This window comes from Sparus aurata, chromosome 10 (genome assembly GCF_900880675.1).
Source record: "Sparus aurata chromosome 10, fSpaAur1.1, whole genome shotgun sequence".
Classification (NCBI taxonomy): Eukaryota; Metazoa; Chordata; class Actinopteri; order Spariformes; family Sparidae; genus Sparus; species Sparus aurata.
This window is the reverse complement of record NC_044196.1, coordinates 13,966,694-13,987,780: the sequence shown is the minus strand read 5'-3', so window position 1 is coordinate 13,987,780 and position 21,087 is coordinate 13,966,694. Positions and strand designations below refer to the sequence as shown.

Below are 21,087 nucleotides of genomic sequence, written 5' to 3'. Positions count from 1 at the left end.
GTTACAAAATAAAACTCCTGATTTCTCCTGATCCAATGATCGTCCAGGAGCTCAGGCGCTCGCTCTCTTTCACTCCTCCTTTTTTCTTACCTTGGCCCTGATCTGTCCCGAGGTCGACACTTTGCGGATCAGCTTGTGCGACGTCTCTTCCTGTTCCCCGTCGCTGTCCGACGACTCTTCTCCAGCCTCCCCAGCCTTGAAGAAGACATTTGAGTCAGATGTTATTAATAAACAAAACCTGGAGTACTTTAAAGCAAGAACTGAGTTCAGTTGAGCCTCTGATTGTGAGAAACGCTCTCTTTTTTGCATGCGATTTGGTTGATGGGCGGCGGTTCAATTTGTTTATTGTTCTGCAACTTCCCACTTATTTCATACTGTATTCTCAGGCTGTCTGTTTAAACAGCGCATCAGATAACATGATAGACTTCGAGCACCGTCTGGGTCGAATGCGTACTAAATGGAGAGAAAGTAGCCAGTGATCATGCAGAAATTATGAATAACGCCTTGTGATCTGGTGTGTGGTGAGATTTGGATTTGGGACTGACCGATACTGGGCTGGTAATCAAGAAGATCAATATCAGATATCTGTACCTGATATATATTTGAAGTAAACAAGAAAATCTTAGTGTCAAAATCTAGACTAACCTTTGATGGATCACATCTTCGTACAGTTTTCCATTTTCTACTACTTCCACGTCACTACATTTAATTGATAACTTTAGTTACTTTGCCGATTCAGACTCTTCAGCGTTGGCAGACTGTTACATTTGACACGTGACCAATCAGATATTGTTGTGGGCGGGACGTGACACCAAACAGTGGTGACGACGGAGACAGGATGCTGCATCAGAACCACAGCATCACATGTTTCTATCGATCCATTTCATCGGCAATCTGCGACAACACCCATATCAAAAAATAAAACCAAGAGAAGAGATCACTGGTGGATCTTTGTATCCAATAAAGATCGATACATGTGTTGGATGCTCTTCAACAGGACCCAAAAACAAAAGTAGTCATCTTATTTTTCCTTTTTTTAACAATTCAGCCACTTTATCAATTAAGACTTCTGAATCTTTCCTTCCTTGTTTGTTATGTTTCCTTATAATCGGACTGCCTGGAATAAAACTACTTGAGTTGTAGCCACGATTTTTAGGAAAAGGTTTGGACTGAGCCGCCTCAAATTCCTCCAAACACACGACGTTTAGAACTGAATGCTGATTGATATATTTACGTCACATGTGTAGACGGATTGTGAAACAGCCAGAATACAAGCTGAAGGTGGGCGTCTCGTCCAAAAAACATCCATGTGTATTTAAAGAATAGGGCTTGTGTGTGTATAGCTTTAAGTTACAGGATGTAAACTCCACTTTAGGTCATTTGATTCCCCCAAAAATCAAAGGAAATAACCTGTGTGTCATCAGTTTTGCTTCAGAGTTGGATCATTGTTGACAAATCGACTTATTCCTGCAGTCTTTTCAATTAAAAGACACAGAGGAGGGTTTCACCGAGTGTCTGAAATGAACTTCTCGGCCATTTCGCTCTCGGAAGGGCCCTAAAAATAAAAGATGACTCGAAACTCTGCTCAACTGCCAGAGATGCTTGTTCTCACTTGTTTTTTCGCCTCGGCTGTTTAACCTGATGTGAAACGACTCAAACGTCTCTTGACTTGTTCGATCTGTCGCTATGTTCTGATTCACCACTTCCTGTGTGCTCAGAAGATATACGACAACACGCTGAAGAGTCAGAAGTCCAGAGTGAAGACACTGTTTGTGTCACAGGTGTTTAAAATATTGACTTCTCAGGATGTTTTTGCGGTTTAAATCCATAAAGGTCTGTAGAGTTTGTGTCTTATTTCCCCTGCAGGACGAGTAAAGTAGAGTTTATATGCAGGAACAGGCAGGCGTGGTTGAAAACAACAGTCTTGCACAGTTGAAGAGCTCAGGACAAAAAGGGAAACTTACTCTCGAAAAAGATAGAATTTAAGATGAAGTGGCCTAAAGTTACGTTTAAAAAACAGTAAGAAGTCAGTTTGCTACCCCTCCTCTCAGGCTGCAGGTCAGATTACGCTGCAAAAAGTTTAAAAATAAGACAGAAACAGTGATTATATGATGTAAAGCAAGTCAGTGTGCAACATGGAAACCTCTGCAGACTGTTTGGGGCAAAGAAAAGTACATCTGTGGCGTTTCAGAACGGAGACTTCGGACACTTTTTCCCTGCTGCAGCCCCACTTTGCAAAATCGCCACTTTTTCACATGGAGTTTGGCAGGCAGTGCTGAGCGAGTACTTACAATGTGAGTCCTTTCAGAGTCCGCTTGGGGCGAACCCAGCGACTCGCCGTGCTCCGCCACGTACAGGACGTTGGGGTTGAGTTTAGAAGCCATGGCGGGGAGAGAACAGAGGGAAGGATGGAGGACTTTTAGATAAAAGAGAAGAAGAGGGGGAAGAGGAGAGAGTGGAGTTTGGTGAGGTGAAAGCTCAAAGAGATGAGGAAAGAGAGGAGGAGGAGGAAGAGGAGGAGAGGATGACGAATGGGACAGCGGGGCTCCGGGACGCCACGCTCTTGCCGATCTCTCCGTCCGAGGGCCAACTCTGGAAAAGATGGAGGAATGAATTATTGATTAGGAGAGAAAAGAGGAGAGGAAGAGTTGGCAGCTCTCTCAGCTGGAAGTTAAGGAACATATAAACAAACTCCCTCTCCTTCTTCTCCTTCCTCTGCTCTTATTAATTATTCTTCCTCCTCCTCGGTCGCACTCTTACAGTTAGCGAGACAATGACTTCTCCTTCTCGGTTCCTCTTCACCTCTTCCTGCCTGTACGCTTTAAACCCCTGTGGATTTAAATATAGCCGAGGATGATGATGATGAAGCAGATGAAGATGAGTGATGGGCATGAAGGGCAAGTGCAGTTAAAGGATGGTGCTCATGATCATATAGAAATGCACTGAGGTCAGGTATGCTCTCATGTCACTGACACATCCAAAATAGTGCATTAAGCAGGCTGTGTGTGTGTGTGTGTGTGTGTGTGTGTGTGTGTGTTTCCTTGATTACGATGTGGCCGCAAAAAACCTGTCTGCATCTCACTTCACTGCCGCCCCCGGTGACACCGAACTTACCGCCGTACACAGGCGAAAACGCTAAAAAAGCCACACGCGCATATGGAGGTTTTGAACGTGTCCCGTTGTGTGTTTACGGCGCCCGCGTCCAAAACACGGGAAATAAACAAAAACGGATGCACAACAGGCTGTCGTGCGCCTCGGCCGGCTCGATCATTCATTCCGTCCGCACCGCCGCGGACCGTGGGAGCTCTCGGCGGCAGAATAAATATCAATATTTCCAATTTAAGTCGTCAAATGGGGCTCAGCGGGCTCAGCTGTCACTAAACGCGAAAAAACATAAATCAGCGACCTGGACGGCCACCGTTGCTGCCGCGCGGCCACCACCTCCTCTTGCACGGATAAACCCCCCCGCGCTCTCATGTGTCCATAAATATGGATGTTATTTACCTTCGCCCCGTTAATAATGTCGCCCTCCTTCTCCCTCAGTCGGCGGGTTAATCAGCAGCGGAGTCTCCCGCTCCTGTTGCCCGGCCCTGGGTCGCTCGTCAAAGCCGGCGTCGGGTGCTTGGCGGGCGGCCGGCGGTCAGCAGCAGCAGCGGCGGCGGCGGCAGCAGCGTGCGGGTCCCTCCGGTGGTGCTCGGCTCGCAGAGAGAGACACGGTCATACGCATAGCGTCGGAGCGGATCTGAATCAGGTAGGAAGAGGAGGAGGGAGGTGGAGGGAGGTGGAGGAGGAAGAGGAGGGAGCAGGGGGCGAGGAGAGAGAGAGAGAGAGAGAGAGAGAGAGATGTGCGGCGGCCGCGTGCAGTCTCTGCTCTGAGGTTAAACGGAGAGCAAACAACGCGCGCGCACATACACACACACACACACACACACGCATGCGCACGCAGCAGGCACTCAAACAGCAAATTAACAAACCGAAGATGTTTCCAAAATAATGTGATGAGTCGAGAGAGGAAAAAGTTATTAATTGTTGTCTAAAGAGGTTATTTTTTAAATTTAATTAGCTCTTCTGTGCACGTGACAGCACCAGAGCTTTTAACAGTAGGTGAGTGTGGAGTTACGTCACTGCTGGGTGCTGATTCAAACAGGTGAAATCAGTGAATATCACAGTAAGATGTTTGTTTACATTCATGACCTCTAGACGCGTTGGTGTGAAAGTACGGAAGCCCGTTTGAGCCAAGTCAAGAAAAGAAATGACATTTTAGGTTTGATGAAAACAAAACAAAACAGTCATATAAATATTTCAGATAAATAGTCAAGTTTTTGAGATAAAGTAAACAATATGAGATTAAAAATCTTAATGATGACAAAAAAGTCAAAATTCGGAGATAAAACGTCCAAATTATGAGATAAAAAAGTCTTTTTTGGGGATAGAAAGTAAAAAATAATGAGATGAAAGTTATAATTGTGAGATAAAATGTCAAAATGATGAGAAAAAGTAATAAGTCTGACATGAAACGACCCACTTGAAAGACAAAAAGTCAAATTGTTTAGATAATATAAACTCAAAATTATGACATAAAAAGTCATGTGACAGCATCAGAGCACTTAACAGTAGGTGAGTATAGAGTTACACCACTGCTGGGTAATGATTTAAACAGGTAAATTGATTTATATCAGTGTTATTATATTACAGTTTTGCACACTAGACATGCTGTCGTTAAAGTATGGAAGCCTGTTTGTGCCAAGTAAAGGGGAAAAAAAGGGATTTTAGGTCTGATGAAAACAAAACATTAAAGTCATAAAAAGTCATTTTTTAAAAATAAAAAGTCACAGTTTTGTTTAAAAAAACTAAATTATGAGACATATAGTCAGATAATTATTATTAATGTCTTGGGGCTCACTAAGGGGTGCCACGATAACTCTTCAGGGTCGCATAAAGCTAAAGCTACAACAGAAAGTAAGCCATCATTTTGTGACTTTTTTTTCACTTATTACACATTTTTGCAGTTTCCTGTGAATTCCTGAATACTTTTATCTCCTCAGGCCTTTTAAAATCTTGCACATAAAACAATCTGAGGGGAAGAAATCCCTCTTCAGCTGCACGGCTCAGCCTCACGTTCACCAGGGCTGCAACTAACGATCATTCTCACAAAGACTCATCATTTACTGTCATAAATGACAAAGAAAAGCAGCAGATTCTCACATTTAAGGAGCCGGATCCATAAATATTTTGACATTTAGGACTGTTAACTAAACAGCTAATGGACGACATCAGAGAGAAGGTGGATCTAACAGTGAAACTTTCCTATTTCAGGCAAAAACACAAATATTTAACACAACAATTCTGCCAAGAAACGCTCCGAAAACTTCATTGCCGCCGTTGAGGACAGTTCACAAATAGAGACACACAGCTCCACTCGGAGGGGAGAGAGAGACACCCACATCAATATGGGAGAGAGAGAGAGAGAGAGAGAGAGCAACACACACACACACACACACACACACGCACACACACACACACACTGTGACACAGCACAGACACTGGCAGCGCTCAGTGCAGTAGTAATTTGTTTACAGTTGATTAAATATTCATGCTGAATTAGCTGTGAGCCTGCCAACAGTCACTTCATTTACACCAGTGTGTGTGTGAGTGTGTGTGTGTGTGTGTGTGCCCTCCTCCACCTGTATTCCCGAGGTTGTAACTGTCGGCTGGATGGTGGCAGGAGGACACGTGCACAGCAACAGGCGTGCACACGGACACCTGCTGGATTCCCCCCTCCTCCACCGCCTCCTCCACCTCCACCGATCAGGTGATAGTGTTACTGTATTCTGCTCTTTTCCTCCGGTTGCCCTTGGCAACGGCGGGGAGAGCTGAGGAGAGGGAGGGAGGAAAGATGACCAAGGACGAAAATACACATGAGCAGAAAACAGTTTTGTCATTATTGATCCTTTTTTTTTTTTTACCATCGATGAAAACTCAGAAAAAGTGGAGAAAAATGTCAAAAACAGCAAATGTATTCAGTTAAAGACGATAAAAGACAGAAAATAGCAGCAGATTCTCACGTCTGAGAGGCTGGAATCAGCAAAAAACAGCTCATCTGACTGATTTTTATCAATCGAGTGGACATTTAACTGCGCTGATTTCTACAAGGTGAAACATGCGATGTTGTTTATTTCGTGTTTATCTCACGTTTCAGTCGAGATTTCATCAGATCGCTCTGTTTTGCAGGCTGCTTGTTAATATTCCAGCGAGAGCCAGTTGCTTTTTGTTATTTCATTTGAGCTTCTTTTGCCCACAAAACCAATTAAAACTCATTATTCTCCAAAACCTGGGAGGAAAAAAAAAAAAAGCAGGAAGACTAATGAGGCAGAAAAAGTGGATGAATTAGAGGTAAGCTCTCTCCTCTCTCCTCCATCACACAGACCTCCTTCAAGTTCTTCCAGTGGAAGCTGCAAACAGGTTGTCAAATTTCCTCTCTTTCCCATCCAAGCCGGCGCTCAGCGGGAGCCGCAATCAGAGCCCGGCAATAAGAGAGAAACTGATAACAAAGAGATAATTAACGGCTCCGTGTTACGTATCAAACTGAGGGCAAATTACGCCGCCGTCATTATCATCATGCAAATACGAAACATGCTGCCGCACATCCTGTACTCATCTCTCACGAGCAGTTATCCCCGTACCCCCATATTTATCTCTTTAATAACGTGCCTCTGCTGTCTGCTGTTTGCAGGCAAAGTACAGATTAATCAGTGGTTCTGTAAATTGAACAGTATTAGTCACACTGCTATTTTCAACTGTGGTCCTTCCTGGAGATTTGAGTCAGTGTATTTGGTTTTTTCTTTATTAAATTCAACTGATTGATTTCCAGCAATCAACCTGCTACATGATGGTTAAATGCCCAGGTTCACTGTTGTTAGTCTCTAATTATTTAGTTTTTTGTTTTCATGCAGAATGTTAGCTGAGATGATGACACCACTCTCATATTCGCACGCCAAGTAGGAAGCTACCAAGTTAGCGAGCTAGCTTTGTTTAGCCTAAAGACTGGAAACAGCTAGCTTGGCCCCCTTTAAATATGACAAAATCCACCTACTGGCACAGCTAACGCTCAATAATATACACATTAAACTGTAAAAGTGTAAAATTAGCCATTCATTGTTGTACAGATGCTCATCCGCAGTGGAAATTGCTTGACCATGAAATAGCTAGTAGCCTATTTAATTCAGCTATCTGAGTTCAAGTTATTAGCACACTACATGTCACTTAAATGCCTCAATACAATCTTTTGGTAATTTTTTGAAAGTACTGTGTGGTTGTTTTTGATACCACTCTCATTTTTGTATGCTTAAGGGGAAGCTAACATACTAGTTAGCTTACTTAGGTTAGCTTAAAGACTGGATAACAGGGGGAAGAAGCTAGCTTGGCTCTGCCCAGTGTGTGCACTAAGAGGAATAGTAAACTCTAGTCTTTACTTGTGGTAAATATGAATCTACCAAGCGAGCTAGCTCGCTTAGTTTGGCACAAAGACTGGAAACAGGGAGTAGCTGCTAGCTTGGCTCTGTCCAAAAAACACTTAGTAGCATCTACAAAGCTACAAAATTGACACATTTAATTTATCTAAGTGTACAAAATTGTTATTTATTGTTTTTACAGATTGTTGCTAACTTGAGATAGCAGGACGTTAGCCTACTGGTTGTGTCCATGAAGATGCCCAGCACATGGAACTTGTTGTTTCAATCTTGGGATAAGCATAAAACACAAGTTATGTATTAAACAGCCTTCAAAAGTGTTGTTGGGTGGAACATGTTAGCATGGCTAGCTGTTTACCCTGTCTCCATTAGGCTAAATAGCTGTTTATCTCTGTTACATACCCCTACTTAAAGTTAATAGGCTATATGAGTGCAGCTTCAGTGGTATCAATCCTCTCATCACCACCATCATATTTAGAAACCACATCCTCTGGGAAGCCTGTCTGCTGTTACGAGACAAACCGAAGCTATATTTCAGGAAGGGAAATGCCCGAATCCCGGTTTCTAACCCGGCTGCCATTCATGTTCTCACCGCCTACAAGCTATCGGACTCCTACGCAGACACCTTCAAACACACAGAGCGTCTAAAACAGCACAAGGAACGGTTACATCAGATCCAAAAATAAGCCTACACACGAATATTACAAAATGAGTCATGTAAGAGCGATCACAGATGTCTGTTAGCAGCTATTTTTGTTGGTGAGACAGATCCTGACATTCAACACAATCACAACACCAGCTATCTTTTATTCATTTACATAATCATACACAAGTTCAAGTCTGTTTTACTGGGTAGATTGTAAATCACAGCAGGTATGACCTTCCTTTTTTCGTTACACAAGCCCAGGAAAGAAACACCAAAATAACATGGTTACCGAGTCAAACCCTTTCGTTTACAGTCGTGATTATGTGCTTTTGTGAAAGAACAACTCTCTCGACTTTACCACCAACAAGTCAGAATGAGTCAAAGTTGTAATGAACAGAGGAAAACAAAGAACATGAGGCTCGTCCTTGCCTGTTTTTGTCTGCTGTTGTTCTGTCCTGAGAGGCGTTTTTTATGTATAAATTAAGCAGGTGATATTAGGATCTGAAAACGATTAGAATAAAAAGAACTGCGAGGCTTTGTGCTTTCACGTGATGTAATTCAATTCAAGTAATTCAAGTATGTGTTCAAGCTGGTGGCTTAAACAGCAGGTTTTTTAAATGGACGCTGGCACTGCGATTGACAGTCATCTACGACTCAAACTGCACCGATAACGATAGATCACGTGTACTTTCTCTGAACGCGTGGCAGATATTTGACACCTACAATGAACCACAAAGAGAAAAAAAAACAAAAATATTTTTTGCTTTTGTCTTCAGAGGGAGCGACTGCTAAATGTGCTTCCAGTTGAGCTTTTAATTGTTTTTGGACCTGACCTCCTCATTCACCACGAGACAATGAGGGTTAACAGACCTGGCAAGGCAGCGACACGCTTTTAAGAGGTCGTAAAAGGTCATTAATGGGTCGAGGGAGGGAGGGGGGGGGACATTATTTCAATTGATCCGCAGTCAAACTGGCGGGCTTATTGATCGGGCGATTTAGAGGAACTGAGGGGACGGGTGGCAGCACGTCTGCTGATCTGGGATCAGGCTCGTCACCCTCAGTCCTCCGAGTCTGTGCAGCTCATTTACACACCGGCTCCATCAACATCAACGTATGCACCATGTGTTACTATGCTGCCACCTAGTGATTTATTTGTCCATTAAACAAAAAAAAAAAAAATGATAAAAATTATCAGTGAGATGAATCTAGAGGAGGTCTGCAGGAGCAGCGCAGCGAGAAAGGCAGTTACGGGGAAGCGTGATGAGCGGCACTGAAGTCCAACGATAAGCTGTTTAAAGAGCATCAATTATTAAAGCGCAGTCTGCGATTTCCCCCTTTTGATCAGCGAGACCGGGGTAATCGCAGCCAGCGCTAATGAGGCATGGGGGAGGGGAGGGGAGAGGAGTGAGGGGGAGGGGGAGGGAGACGTGGCGCCGCAGAGGAGAGAGAGAGAGAGAGAGAGAGAGAGAGAGAGCGTTCGATGGGGAGGTAAGACGGGTCAGAGGGTGAGACAACAGAAGAGGAAGACGAAGAAGGAGAGGACGATGAGTCAGAAAGAGAGCGAGAATCGTCTTCGGTCATTCAGCGTTGAGATGTCTGATTGATTTGTTGGATCATTATTTCGTTATCCGAGACTCAGATATCAGCTCGCCCAGATGATTTCCTCGCAAGACGCGCGCATTTATTAAAAGTATGGTCAGGAAGCGTTTGTTCGTTTGAACTGACAAGAATAAAGACCATTGAACGGTCTAATAGAAGACTTTATGAAACGTGTTATGAATATATGTGGTTTAAGTCTTTTATCAGACTACGTTGAGATTGACGTTGAGCGTTTAAATGATTTTAATCGTATTTTTGTTTCTGATAGCAGGTGTATTTTAATTCAGCGTTTCTCTTGCAGTGGTGGAAAATCGCCGTGAAGAAACACCTCGGCTAGAGAACACACATCATCTTTGTCTTAGCATCGATTGTTTTAAAATGCTGCATGTAAATGTTTGATTTGATTGATAAGTCGCTCTTCTTTGTCTCCTTTGTCTCATGTTTCCTCGCCCTCGTCTCCTCTGACAAGAGTCTAAGATGGCAGAATGGAAAAGGCCGCACATACCTTGAGAGATAGAAAAGAAGAGGCAGACAAAGAGGGTCCTTGATATGGGAAAAGGAGACAGAACAAGACAGAAACGGTGGGAGGGAAGGAGGAGGAAGAAGAAGAAGCAGAGAGGATGTACAGTGTACAGAGAGACGGAGAAAGAGGGAGAAAACATTAGTGCCTCCACCCCTCTGCGATCTATTGAAGCTATAAATACCCCTGTGGAATACGTAGATCAGGAACATTTGAGTCATCTGCCATTTGAAGTCAAGGCTTGGCTTTGAACGAGCCCCGCCGAGCCACAAGAGCCAGGTCGCACGTCAAACTTTAATAGCTCTGACTGATTGTTACAGGTGATCACTGGGAGGACGGAGATCAGCGTCTCCGTCACAGAGCCGCCGCGCTGCAATTTTGAGGGTCGGCGACGCAAACAAATAAACAAGCGAGCGAGTGGAGATGGACGTTACGCACAGAGAGACGCACAAAGTGGGAAAACAAAGAGGGCCATTGTGCGTCTGATTGGTCGCCTCTTCAACATATTGGTTTCCATGAGAACACAAGAGCGAGCGAAAACGAAACAGGTGGTAACCTCAAAGAGCGCAGCGACACATCCTGTTGGCTTCTACGAGCAGGCTGCACACACGCAGCTCAAACACCGAGCTGCTAATGAAGAGACGTGAGAGTTCACAGACACGTCAACCGTCGCTGTCTGTCTGCTGACAACACACAGAGAAACACAGAGACACCCTGAGGCAGCAGAGGTGACACTGTCGGCTGCAGGGACGGAGGTAAACAAACAGACAAACACACCAACAATGAGGGATAAACATACAAACAAACAATGGGGGGAAACAAACCAACCAACAAAGGGGTAAGAAAGAAAGAAAGAAATAAAGAAAGAAGAATGGAGGAGGAAAGAAAGAAAGGAGGGAGAGAAAAACAAACAAACAAAGAAGAAAGGGGGGAGGGAGAAAGAAATAAAGAAAGAAAGGAGGATGGAAGAAGGAAGGAAGGGAGGAGGAAAGAAATAAAGAAAAAGAAAGAATGACAGAAATAAAAGAAAGAAAGAACAGAAGGAAGATAGAAGGAATGAAGGGAGGGGGAAAGAAAGAAAGAAAGAGGGAAGGAAGGATAGAAGGAATAAAGAAAGAAAGATGGGAGGAGAGAGAGAAAAAAGAAAGAAAAAGAAAGAAAGACAGAAAACCTTTTAAAAAACCCAACAGAAATGTGTCTTTACAAAATTATCTTTTGATCTCTGGAAACATTAATTTTTCCGTGGTAATGACACAAACAACTTGTTGTCTTGAAACAACTAATACAATTCAACTCATTATCACGGGAAAATGGAGGATATAATGTTCAACCTATGACTGTAGAGTGCTTCTGTAATAAAGTTAATAAAATGCATCAATAAAAATATTTTTAAAATATGTTTCATGCACATCAATTTTAGAAAAAAAGCTTTAAAATTATCAACAGATAATTGCTTTACGCCACGGCTGTACCTGTACGTGTCTTTGTCCTTTCTGGATTCACAGTCCTGGTCTGAGTCACTGTAAATCACCTCTGTACCGTATTTCCGTTTCATAAAACTGGCCTCTGTTTGTCTCTAAGGGTGTGTTCTGTCCCGGTTCTGTTTCCCACCTTCCTGGCTCTGTTTCTGGTCCCCATTCCGGCTGTAGATTATGTTTGCAACATAAACAGCTCTACAACATTGAGAGAGAAACAGAATGGAAGTAGTGCTTGCGGCGGTGGCGAGATAAGCACAGAGGTGTTAACCTCAAACTCTTGTAGTGGTTTAGTAAACCGCCAGTGGGGAATTAATTTACCAACTGATTCAATAAATGGTTTGAAAAAAAAAAATCTGAGCAGCGTCTCTGCACTCTGAAAAACACCAGCAGTGCTGCGGCATGCAGATTAAAGCGACACCAGCAGCACGCAGCACACTCATACAGTGAATGAGTGAATGGAAAGGCAGTTTGCTGCCTGTATTACGCAGACGACGCCACTGTGTTCGCTCTGAAGAGTCGTTACATCGGCAGAAAATGGCCTCTTCACTTGCTTTACTGAGCTATCTGCACCTCCTGACCAATCATCTGCTGTTAGCTCACACACACTCATCTACTCTGCGAGCTTCTCTGTTTACGGCGCAAATGTCACTGGAGCGAAACCGACAGAAGCGTAAAGAGCTCTGCGAAGATATAATTAACGATTGATCTTTGCTTCTGTTGTAAATATCTAGCTTGCTTCCTGGTATTGTGAGACTGCGCTGGTTAGCTGCTAGCTTTCAAGCTGACATTTATCTAAGCACCAATCAATCAGATGTGACAAACAAGCGGCTTCCAGACAATAACAGCACAGAAATCAGCACAGAGCTGCAGGGAAACAAGAGGCGAGCTCACGCACAATGGATATTATAGTTACTTTACGATGTGAAAGATGTAACACAGAATTAAAAAACACCAAAACCATCCGTAGCAGACAAAAGGGTTCAATAAGATGCTGCGCATGAACCGAATTCCCCGAATCCCAGGATACGACTGAGGCTGTTGTCGGGTTAATGATAATGTGACATCCTTCCCTCTGTGGGATCACAGTCGGCTAATGAAGACCGAGCAGAGTCCCTGAAGCTGTTAAGACTGAAGTATAATGTGCGAGGGCACTTGAGTGATTCTTTTAGGATGCATGGATTGAAATTAAGGACCATCTCATCAATCACTGAGCCACTTTAAGTGCTCCGGGAGGAAATAAACTCTGAGAAAATAAAGACTTGCTTCGGTGCCTGAAACCGGCCGTTTCACATCAGAAAGTCTTATTTCGTATTCGCTTGGAAAAGGCACTAATAAATGATGTTGTTCTGTTCTGTTGAGGAAAGATCAGAAAACACTTCTACGTCTAGCGGGACGTTCGTAAGCACAAATTAAAATTTGAAAGACTTGTTGACAGACTCGCGCCTCTCGAAGGGATCCTCCAATCTGCCAAACACACTCCAAGTGCTCAGTTTTGAAAAGCCTGGCGCATAACATTTTCCAGCACGCTCACGTTGCTGTTTTTCAGACATCGTTTTACACTCCACGTGGCCAAAAGTATGTGGACACAAACAAACGCCCACATATTTTTATGTACTTTAGGTCCGTTCATGGTTGTAGATTGAGTTTGGGCTTCTCCTTTAATACCATAACATCAAAATGACATGTTAAGACATTAGCGTCCTTCCAGTGGTTTTCCCAGTTTGGTGGAGAGCACCTAACTTGCCTGTTTAGAGCCGAAAAATCAACACCATCCAACACATTTGGGACGGACTGACACACCGACTTCTGGACTATCTCACTTCTTCAATCCATCTAGTTATTAGTTTTGTCACATATTTGAGGAAGCTACTGGAAAATGAAAGCAATGACGGGAGGAGATGTTGTGATTTAACTCTCAGTCTGAATCATCATGGATTTAAAAGCTCCACATGTTTATGTCTGACAGACGGCAGAGATCGGATTCCTGCACACGTCTCTGTCTGAACGGGCAGAATGTGAATGATTCATACAAGAAATTAATAATCTGGACGTCCTTCTTAATTAAAACCAACACATTTTTGTGTTTAGTATTACACAACTTTGAAAGCACAGCAGTAGGTGTTCAACTGTATATGTATCTGTGTTATGCAACATTCACAGCAGGGTGTGTGTGTGTGTGCATACGTGTGTGCACGTCCGTCCACATGTCACGCCAATTAGCGAAGTGAGAAAGTCGCTAATTAAAACAAGACAACAGTCACTCATGCACAGAGTCCTCCACAGGAACAGCTGGCCTGTTACGCAAGGAACAACTGTTTTGTATCGTAAGTGTTGCAGGGCGTGTGTGTGTTTGTGTAGGTGACACAGACCAGCAAAAGTGTGTGAGATCACACCTTCCCACACACACACACACACACACACCCTCGGACAAACACTTATATAGGGAGATGGATGAAGAGGTGTTGGGAGAGAGTGAAACAGAGTGAAGGATCGACCATATGTGCTGGATCTCGGCCACTTACTGCTTTTTATTGATTGAATATTTGCATTACACTGTCGGCTGGGATCAATTTTTCAATATCCTGTGAACATTTTAAAATGCTGGTAATTTTTAAGATTCTGCGAAGAGGTTTAGTCGGACGCTAGAGGCCACATTAACACAAAAGAAAACACAAGTCAGAGGTACAAAAATGGTGATGGTGATTCAAAATGGTGGTCTCCACAGGGACGAGGAACCGTTTGGAGGAACTTGGTGGGTTTCCTCGGCAGGGACCAGGGTCCAAATTAAGTTATAAAGGCATTTTATTTCAGCACATCAACAAGGAAGTCACAGAAGACAGCAGATGACACATGTTAGAATGTGCAATATGTATTATGTATTTTAGTTTAAAGCATTCAAAACAAACTTAAATTATATACAGAATGTGAAAAAAATAACAGTTTCAACATTATATGTTCAGTTAGCATGCTAACCAGCTAGCTCCCAGCCTGAATCTACATGCAGAGCTGTTGTTGGCATTGTCGTCTCATAACTTGAGATGGGCTAATGGTGCTGCTATTAAACCGACGTGCACCTGTGGAAGTGAAAAAACACACCTTTAATCGAATTTGCCTGCTGTAATATACAGCCCAGAGTCACACAAAATCAGTAGTTTGATTTGCAATATGCAAAAAACTCCACGGCCTGTCTGCCGTCAGTCTGACACATTGCACAACAGACGGACACACATTTGGACCAGACGGCTGTGAACAGCTGGCACTGATTTTGGGGACTTGGACCATCAGAACGACAATTTTCTGACAAGGTGGGTGTGATTTAATAACTTTTAGAATAACTGCACAATAACATGTTACATTAATGTTTCTGAGGCTGATTTTCTTCCCCAAGCATGAATGGTGATTATTATTCTGTTAATGTTGTTGCAGGTCACTAAATGAGTTACAGATTAAACGGATAGTTTGGGGTCTACATGTGCGTAAGAATACTGACGTTGTGCAGGGTCTTTCCAACCCAGTCAAAGACACTGAATTGATCTCTTCTGGATGTGTTTCTGCTCGGGGGGTAAAGCTATTAGCTAAATCTGGCACGTTTTACAACTTTCCCCCCCAACACATTTATCCCCAGATTGCATTTATTACATTCTTTTGCAAAGAAGCTGCAAGTTTCAACTCGTCCAGTCATGAATCTTTGTTGCAAACGCCCCCAGAGGAATACGTCCCCACGTACAAGAAGCTTTAATTCCAGCTCCCCCCAATGTTTTCTACTGTTGCGTTATTCTGAAAACACAGCAGGAATGTGTCTGATGTAAATGATCAGAGGAAAAGTTAGAGTGATGTGATGGGTGTGAAGGGGTGGGAGTGTCAGGAGTTTGGATCATATTCGCTTTTTAAGTTGCTGTTTCTTCTTCCTTCTTCTACCCAGTCATCCATACAAATATGTCGGTCGATTCCTCCTCCAACTCCTCGCTCCATCCCTCCTTCGAAGACTGCGCCACCCTCAGGAAAAGTATTCCCGTCTATGTAGCCATCTGCATCAGCTGCCTCCTCCTCCTCCTCCCACTCTTCATCCTCGTCCTCTATGTGGGCTGCCAGCGACAGAGGAGACAGCGCTCCGCTGCCACCGCAGGTCCAATGACGAGCCACTCTGACGTCTTCACCTTCAACATGGCCGTCCTGGAGCTGATCGGTGTCTTGGGATTTTGCTTGAACTTGTTTGGTGCCTACGCTAATCAACCAGATGTACGTAGAGTTGGGTCCTTCATGGCCACCATCACTGTGCCTGGAGAGTGTCTCTTTCACCTCCTCACCTGCGTGGAGCGCTACCTGGCTGTTGTTCACCCCGTCACCTACCTGGGGCTGAAACAGACGGGTGGAGTCAGGATCAGAAACGGGATCATTGTGTGTGTTTGGCTCCTTTGCTGGGGATTATCGGCTCTATCAGGATTCAGTTATGGTTTTTTTACCACCTCTACTCTCGTGTTATTGGTCTTCTCCACCATCGTTGTCTCTTATTGCAGCTTAACTGCTCTCTACATTCTGATTCGTCCGGGGCCGGGGGAAGTGGGCGGGAAGAGGGAGCGGGTTGACCAATCGAAACAGAGGGCTTTCCACACCATGATGGCTGTAGCGGGAGCTCTGATGTTAAGGTTCTTGGGCAGTCTTGTCCCCACTTTAACACTCTTTTCACCAGACTTAAGCAACACTGATAAGTGTTTAGTGATACTGTCTGCAGCCTGGTTCTGTCTGCCCAGCAGTCTGGTGTTACCACTGCTGTTTCTGCACCGGGCTGGAAAACTACCAGGCCGGAAACACAACACTCAAGCAGGATGAGGGTTTGGACTATGATGCCTCAAGAAATAAACATCCCAACCTTTTGAAATAGTCTCTCCTTTTGTCTAGCATCCTGAAATCAAAACATTTTCCCATATATATTAACCCTAACCCATAGGGAGAGGCTCTGAGTACTTCACTACTCCACCTAACCCATATATATATTAATGCATATTTATATTTACATAGTGCCCCTTTAAGCTTGGTTACCATGGTGCACAGGTGTTACTGTGTTGTTGCCAGGTTGGTTTTTAACGTTCAACAATATGTATTTGACGTTTTGAGGTTTGGGGAATTAACTGGGATAATAAAGATACTTTATTAATCATTGACTTACTATTGGTTATGTTATGTTATCTTCAATAAATAATTGAACAAACTGTATTGATTTGTTTCATTTATGTTTATTTCAACATCTTGCTCCACTCTCTGAGAATTAACAAACAACTTTGGTAACACCAAAGTTGTTTGTGAATGTTTTACGACAGTCAGTGGCGTCACTTTTAATGCAAAGTGTAAAATAATTTGAGACGTCTGTGTTATGACAACACAATACCAGGTAACAGACTTACTTAAAGGGATATTCCGGTGTAAGCTTAATCCATGGTCCAGCACACCGTGAAACTGTGTTAGACTCCCTCTCGAGAGATAGTTTGGAGACCGCTAGCTAACGTAGTTTTAGCATCCTCAGAAACGACCGCACGACAACATTACATTGCAGTAAATGGGTCCAAATATAAAACCGCCATCAAAAAGCCACAAATAATGCTCAGAACAGCACCAAACGTCAGCAGCATTAGAAATAGGGTCCCAGCACATATTACGAGGCATCAAACATTTGATATCATTATCTCTCTCGAGAGAGAGTCTAACACAGTTTGATGGTGTGTTAGACCATGGATTAAATTTACACCGGAATATCCCTTTAAAACACATTTTTGGCCATTTGTTTACAGAGAAAACTCGCTATAAACACATCGTTAAAGTCTGTTTTGGTTTTCGCTCCATAACCAGCTGTTTTCCCCCAAAAGCAAAGCAAAGCAAGCTTTTACATGAAACCCTACAAACACATCATGACTGTAAACAGGCTGCAGGAACCTTTTAGTTCTCTCAAAGGTAGTTTGAGGAACTAATCTGGCGTTTCAGACAATTCGGGACTCGAAAGTTTCTCAGCCTCTATTGACAGAAGTTGAAGAGCACTGTTGCATCAAACACCATTATCATGACTGCCACATGAATCTACATGCAGAGCTGTTGTTGGCATTGTTGTCTCGTAAGTTGAGATGGGCTTATGGTGCTGCTATTAAACCAACGTGCACCTGTGGAAGTGGAAAAACAGGCCTTTAAATTTGCCTGCTGTAATATACAGCCCAGAGTCACACAAAATCAGTAGTTTGATTTGCAATATGCAAAAAAACTCCACAGCCCGTCTGCCGTCAGTCTGACACACTGCACAACAGACGGACACACATTTGGACTGGACGGCGGAGAACAGCTAGCACTGATTTTGGGGACTCGGACGATCAGAAACGACGATTTTCTGACAAGGTGGGTGTGATTTAATAACTTTTAAAATAACTGCACAATAACATGTTACATTAATGTTTCTGAGGCTGATTTTCTTCCCCAAGCATGAATGATGATTATTATTCTGTTAATGTTGTTGCAGGTCACTAAATGAGTTACAGATTAAAGGGATAGTTTGGGGTCTACATGTGCGTAAGAATACGGACATTGTGCAGGGTCTGTCTTACCCAGTCAAAGACACTGAATTCATCTCTTCTGGATGTGTTTCTGCTCGGGGGGTAAAGTTATTATCTTAATCTGGTACGTTTTACAACTTTCCCCCCCAACACATTTATCCCCAGATTGCATTTATTACATTCTTTTGCAAAGAAGCTGCAAGTTTCAACTCGTCCAGTCATGAATCTTTGTTGCAAATGCCCCCAAAGAATACGTCCCCACGTACCAGAAGCTTTAATTCCAGCTTCCCCCAAACAATCAGAGGAAAAGTTAGAGTGATGTGATGGGTGTGAAGGGGTGGGAGTGTCAGGAGTTTGGAACATATTCGCTTTTTAAGTTGCTGTTTCTTCTTCCTTCTTCTACCCAGTCATCCATACAAATATGTCGGTCGATTCCTCCTCCAACTCCTCGCTTCATCCCTCCTTTGAAGACTGCGCCACCCTCAGGAAAAGTATTCCCCTCTATGTAGCCGTCTGCATCAGCTTCATCCTCCTCCTCCCACTCTTCATCCTCATCCTCTGTGTGGGCTGCCAGCGACGGAGGAAACAGCGCTCCACTGCCGCCGCAGGTCCAATGACGAGCCACTCTGACGTCTTCACCTTCAACATGGCCGTCCTGGAGCTGATCAGTGTCTTGGGACTGTGCTTGAACTTTTTTGGTGCCTACGCTAATCAACCAGATGTACTTAGAGTTGGGTCCTTCATGGCCGCCATCACCTTGCCTGGACAGAGTCTGTTTCACCTCCTCACCTGCGTGGAGCGCTACCTGGCTGTTGTTCACCCCGTCACCTACCTGGGGCTGAAACAGACGGGTGGAGTCAGGATCAGAAACGTGATCATTGTGTGTGTTTGGCTCCTTTGCTGGGGATTATCGGCTCTATCAGGATTCAATTATCGTTTCTTCATCACCTCTACTTTCGTGTTTTTGGTCTTCTCCACCATCGTCGTCTCTTATTGCAGCTTAACTGCTCTCTACGTTCTGATTCGTCCGGGGCCGGGGGAAGTGGGCGGGAAGAGGGAGCGGGTTGACCAATCGAAACAGAGGGCTTTCCACACCATGATGGCTGTAGCGGGAGCTCTGATGTTAAGGTTCTTGGGCAGTCTTGTTGCCACTTTTACACATTTTTCACCAGACTTAAGCAACACTGATAAGTGTTTAGTGATACTGTCTGCAGTCTGGTTCTGTCTGCCCAGCAGTCTGGTGTTACCACTGCTGTTTCTGCACCGGGCTGGAAAACTACCAGGCCGGAAACACAACACTCAAGCAGGATGAGGGTTCGGACTATGATACCTCAAGAAAAAAACATCCCGACCCTTTGAAATAGTCTCTCCTTTTGTCTAGCATCCCAAAATCAAAACATTTTCCCATATATATTAACCCTAACCCTAACCCATATATATATTAATGCATATTTATATTTACATAGTGCCCCTTTAAGCTTGGTTACCATGGTGCACAGGTGTTACTGTGTTGTTGCCAGGTTGGTTTTTAACGTTCAACAATATGTATTTGACGTTTTGAGGTTTTTAGTGGCAGAGTTTGGGGAATTAACTGGGATAATAAAGATACTTTATTAATCATTGACTTACTATCGGTTATGCTACTTCATCTTCAATAAATAATTGAACAAACTGGATTGATTTGTGCCATTTTATAGTTTATTTCAACACCTTGGAGTGTTTGTGCATGTTTACGAGTCAGTTGTGTCACTTTTAATGCAGAGTGTAAAATAGTTTGAGACGTCTTTGTTATGACAACACAATACCGGGTAACAATGGGGGGTAACAGCCTTACTTAAAACACATTTTTGGCCATTTGTTTACAGAGAAAACTCGCTATGAAGCTATTAACACATCGTTAAAGTCTTTTTTTTATTGTTTTTGCTCCATAACCAGCTGTTTTCCCCCGAAGCAGGCAGGAGAGAGTTTGTTACTACTGCAGCCAAAAAAAATAACCTTTTACATGCAACCCTACAAACACATCATGACTGTAAACGCCACAACAAGATGTTTTAATTTCTCTCCTTACTTTACCTTTAAAAAACAGTAGGCAGTATGTAGGTTTGGAGAAGAAATTCAAACTCAGAATTTTACTATTTACAACATCAATGACGTAATAACACAATTTATTTTTCCATAAGTGAATCAACAGGCTGTTTCTCAGAGTAAAATAAGGTCAAGAACTCTGTTGGAAGCCACACAGGTGGCAGGGCCCGCCACATATAAACAAAACAGGGCGAAGCTGTGTCGCCCTTTGAGGTCAATTTGTTCATTCCGTTTATTCAGTCTTGGAAACAAAGAGAGCTTGTTTATTAAAAACAAATCAGCCATTGAAGATGTTTCTCTCCTCTAATGAGGTGGAGACAGTTTCACTCACACTGACGTTAATCACTGAATATTCAGTGTCTGAATCCGGAGCGGTGTGGAGACATTTCCATACAGTAGCTACACTGACGTCCATTACATCTGAGAGAATTCAAATGAGCTGCCGGCAGAGACTGATGCTCATTCAAATCAAACGCTGCTGCAGCCTCACAGCTCATGTGCACACGGTTGTGGTTTTATCAGATGGCAGTTTGGGGAAGATTGTTTGACAGGTGTTTCACAGCAACCCTCAATCTTCTGATTTACCGTCTTGCAGACGCTGATCACATGAATGTCCATAAAAAGGGGTTCCAGTTATAATCTGAGCTCTGAGGGCGGCTCTTCACGGCTGTAAACTGCAAATATTTTCACAAAGAAAGCAAAAAGCTCATGCATAAGATATAAACCTTAACACCAGACTGTTTCTACCTTTCAGTGT

The 21,087-nt window shown here is 43.4% G+C and overlaps 3 protein-coding genes across 5 annotated transcripts in view; 2 read left to right on the top strand and 1 right to left on the bottom strand.

Moving 5' to 3' along the window:
* Nucleotides 1-3,873, bottom strand: part of LOC115589201 (diacylglycerol kinase delta) — a 98,978-nt gene extending 95,105 nt beyond the window's left edge. The window contains exons 1-3 of one of the 3 annotated variants that reach the window (XM_030429970.1): nucleotides 3,505-3,873; nucleotides 2,292-2,592; nucleotides 91-195 (exon numbers count right to left, since the gene is read on the bottom strand). In XM_030429970.1, coding sequence (XP_030285830.1) covers nucleotides 91-195; nucleotides 2,292-2,384 — 198 coding nt within the window. In that variant the 5' untranslated portion in view covers nucleotides 2,385-2,592; nucleotides 3,505-3,873. Of the gene's footprint in view, nucleotides 1-90; nucleotides 196-2,291; nucleotides 2,593-2,760; nucleotides 3,439-3,504 lie in introns of those variants that run through there. The other 2 variants (XM_030429972.1, XM_030429971.1) reach the window with 2 other exon arrangements.
* Nucleotides 3,874-11,317: 7,444 nt separating this feature from the next.
* Nucleotides 11,318-16,921, top strand: LOC115589203 (uncharacterized). Its single transcript, XM_030429974.1, has one exon. It carries the CDS (start codon nucleotides 15,649-15,651, stop codon nucleotides 16,540-16,542), a length of 894 nt encoding a protein of 297 aa, XP_030285834.1. The 5' UTR covers nucleotides 11,318-15,648; the 3' UTR covers nucleotides 16,543-16,921.
* Nucleotides 16,922-17,447: 526 nt separating this feature from the next.
* On the top strand, nucleotides 17,448-19,864 carry LOC115589204 (uncharacterized). Its single transcript, XM_030429975.1, has 2 exons — nucleotides 17,448-18,090; nucleotides 18,653-19,864. The coding sequence occupies exon 2, from the start codon at nucleotides 18,667-18,669 to the stop codon at nucleotides 19,555-19,557; it is 891 nt and encodes a 296-aa protein (XP_030285835.1). The 5' UTR covers nucleotides 17,448-18,090; nucleotides 18,653-18,666; the 3' UTR covers nucleotides 19,558-19,864.
* Nucleotides 19,865-21,087: the final 1,223 nt, after the last annotated feature.

Bases quoted from the DNA above. Each gene is read 5' to 3' on its own strand.
- LOC115589204 (XM_030429975.1), top strand. From the start codon at position 18,667: ATGTCGGTCGATTCCTCCTCCAACTCCTCGCTTCATCCCTCCTTTGAA.
- LOC115589203 (XM_030429974.1), top strand. From the start codon at position 15,649: ATGTCGGTCGATTCCTCCTCCAACTCCTCGCTCCATCCCTCCTTCGAA.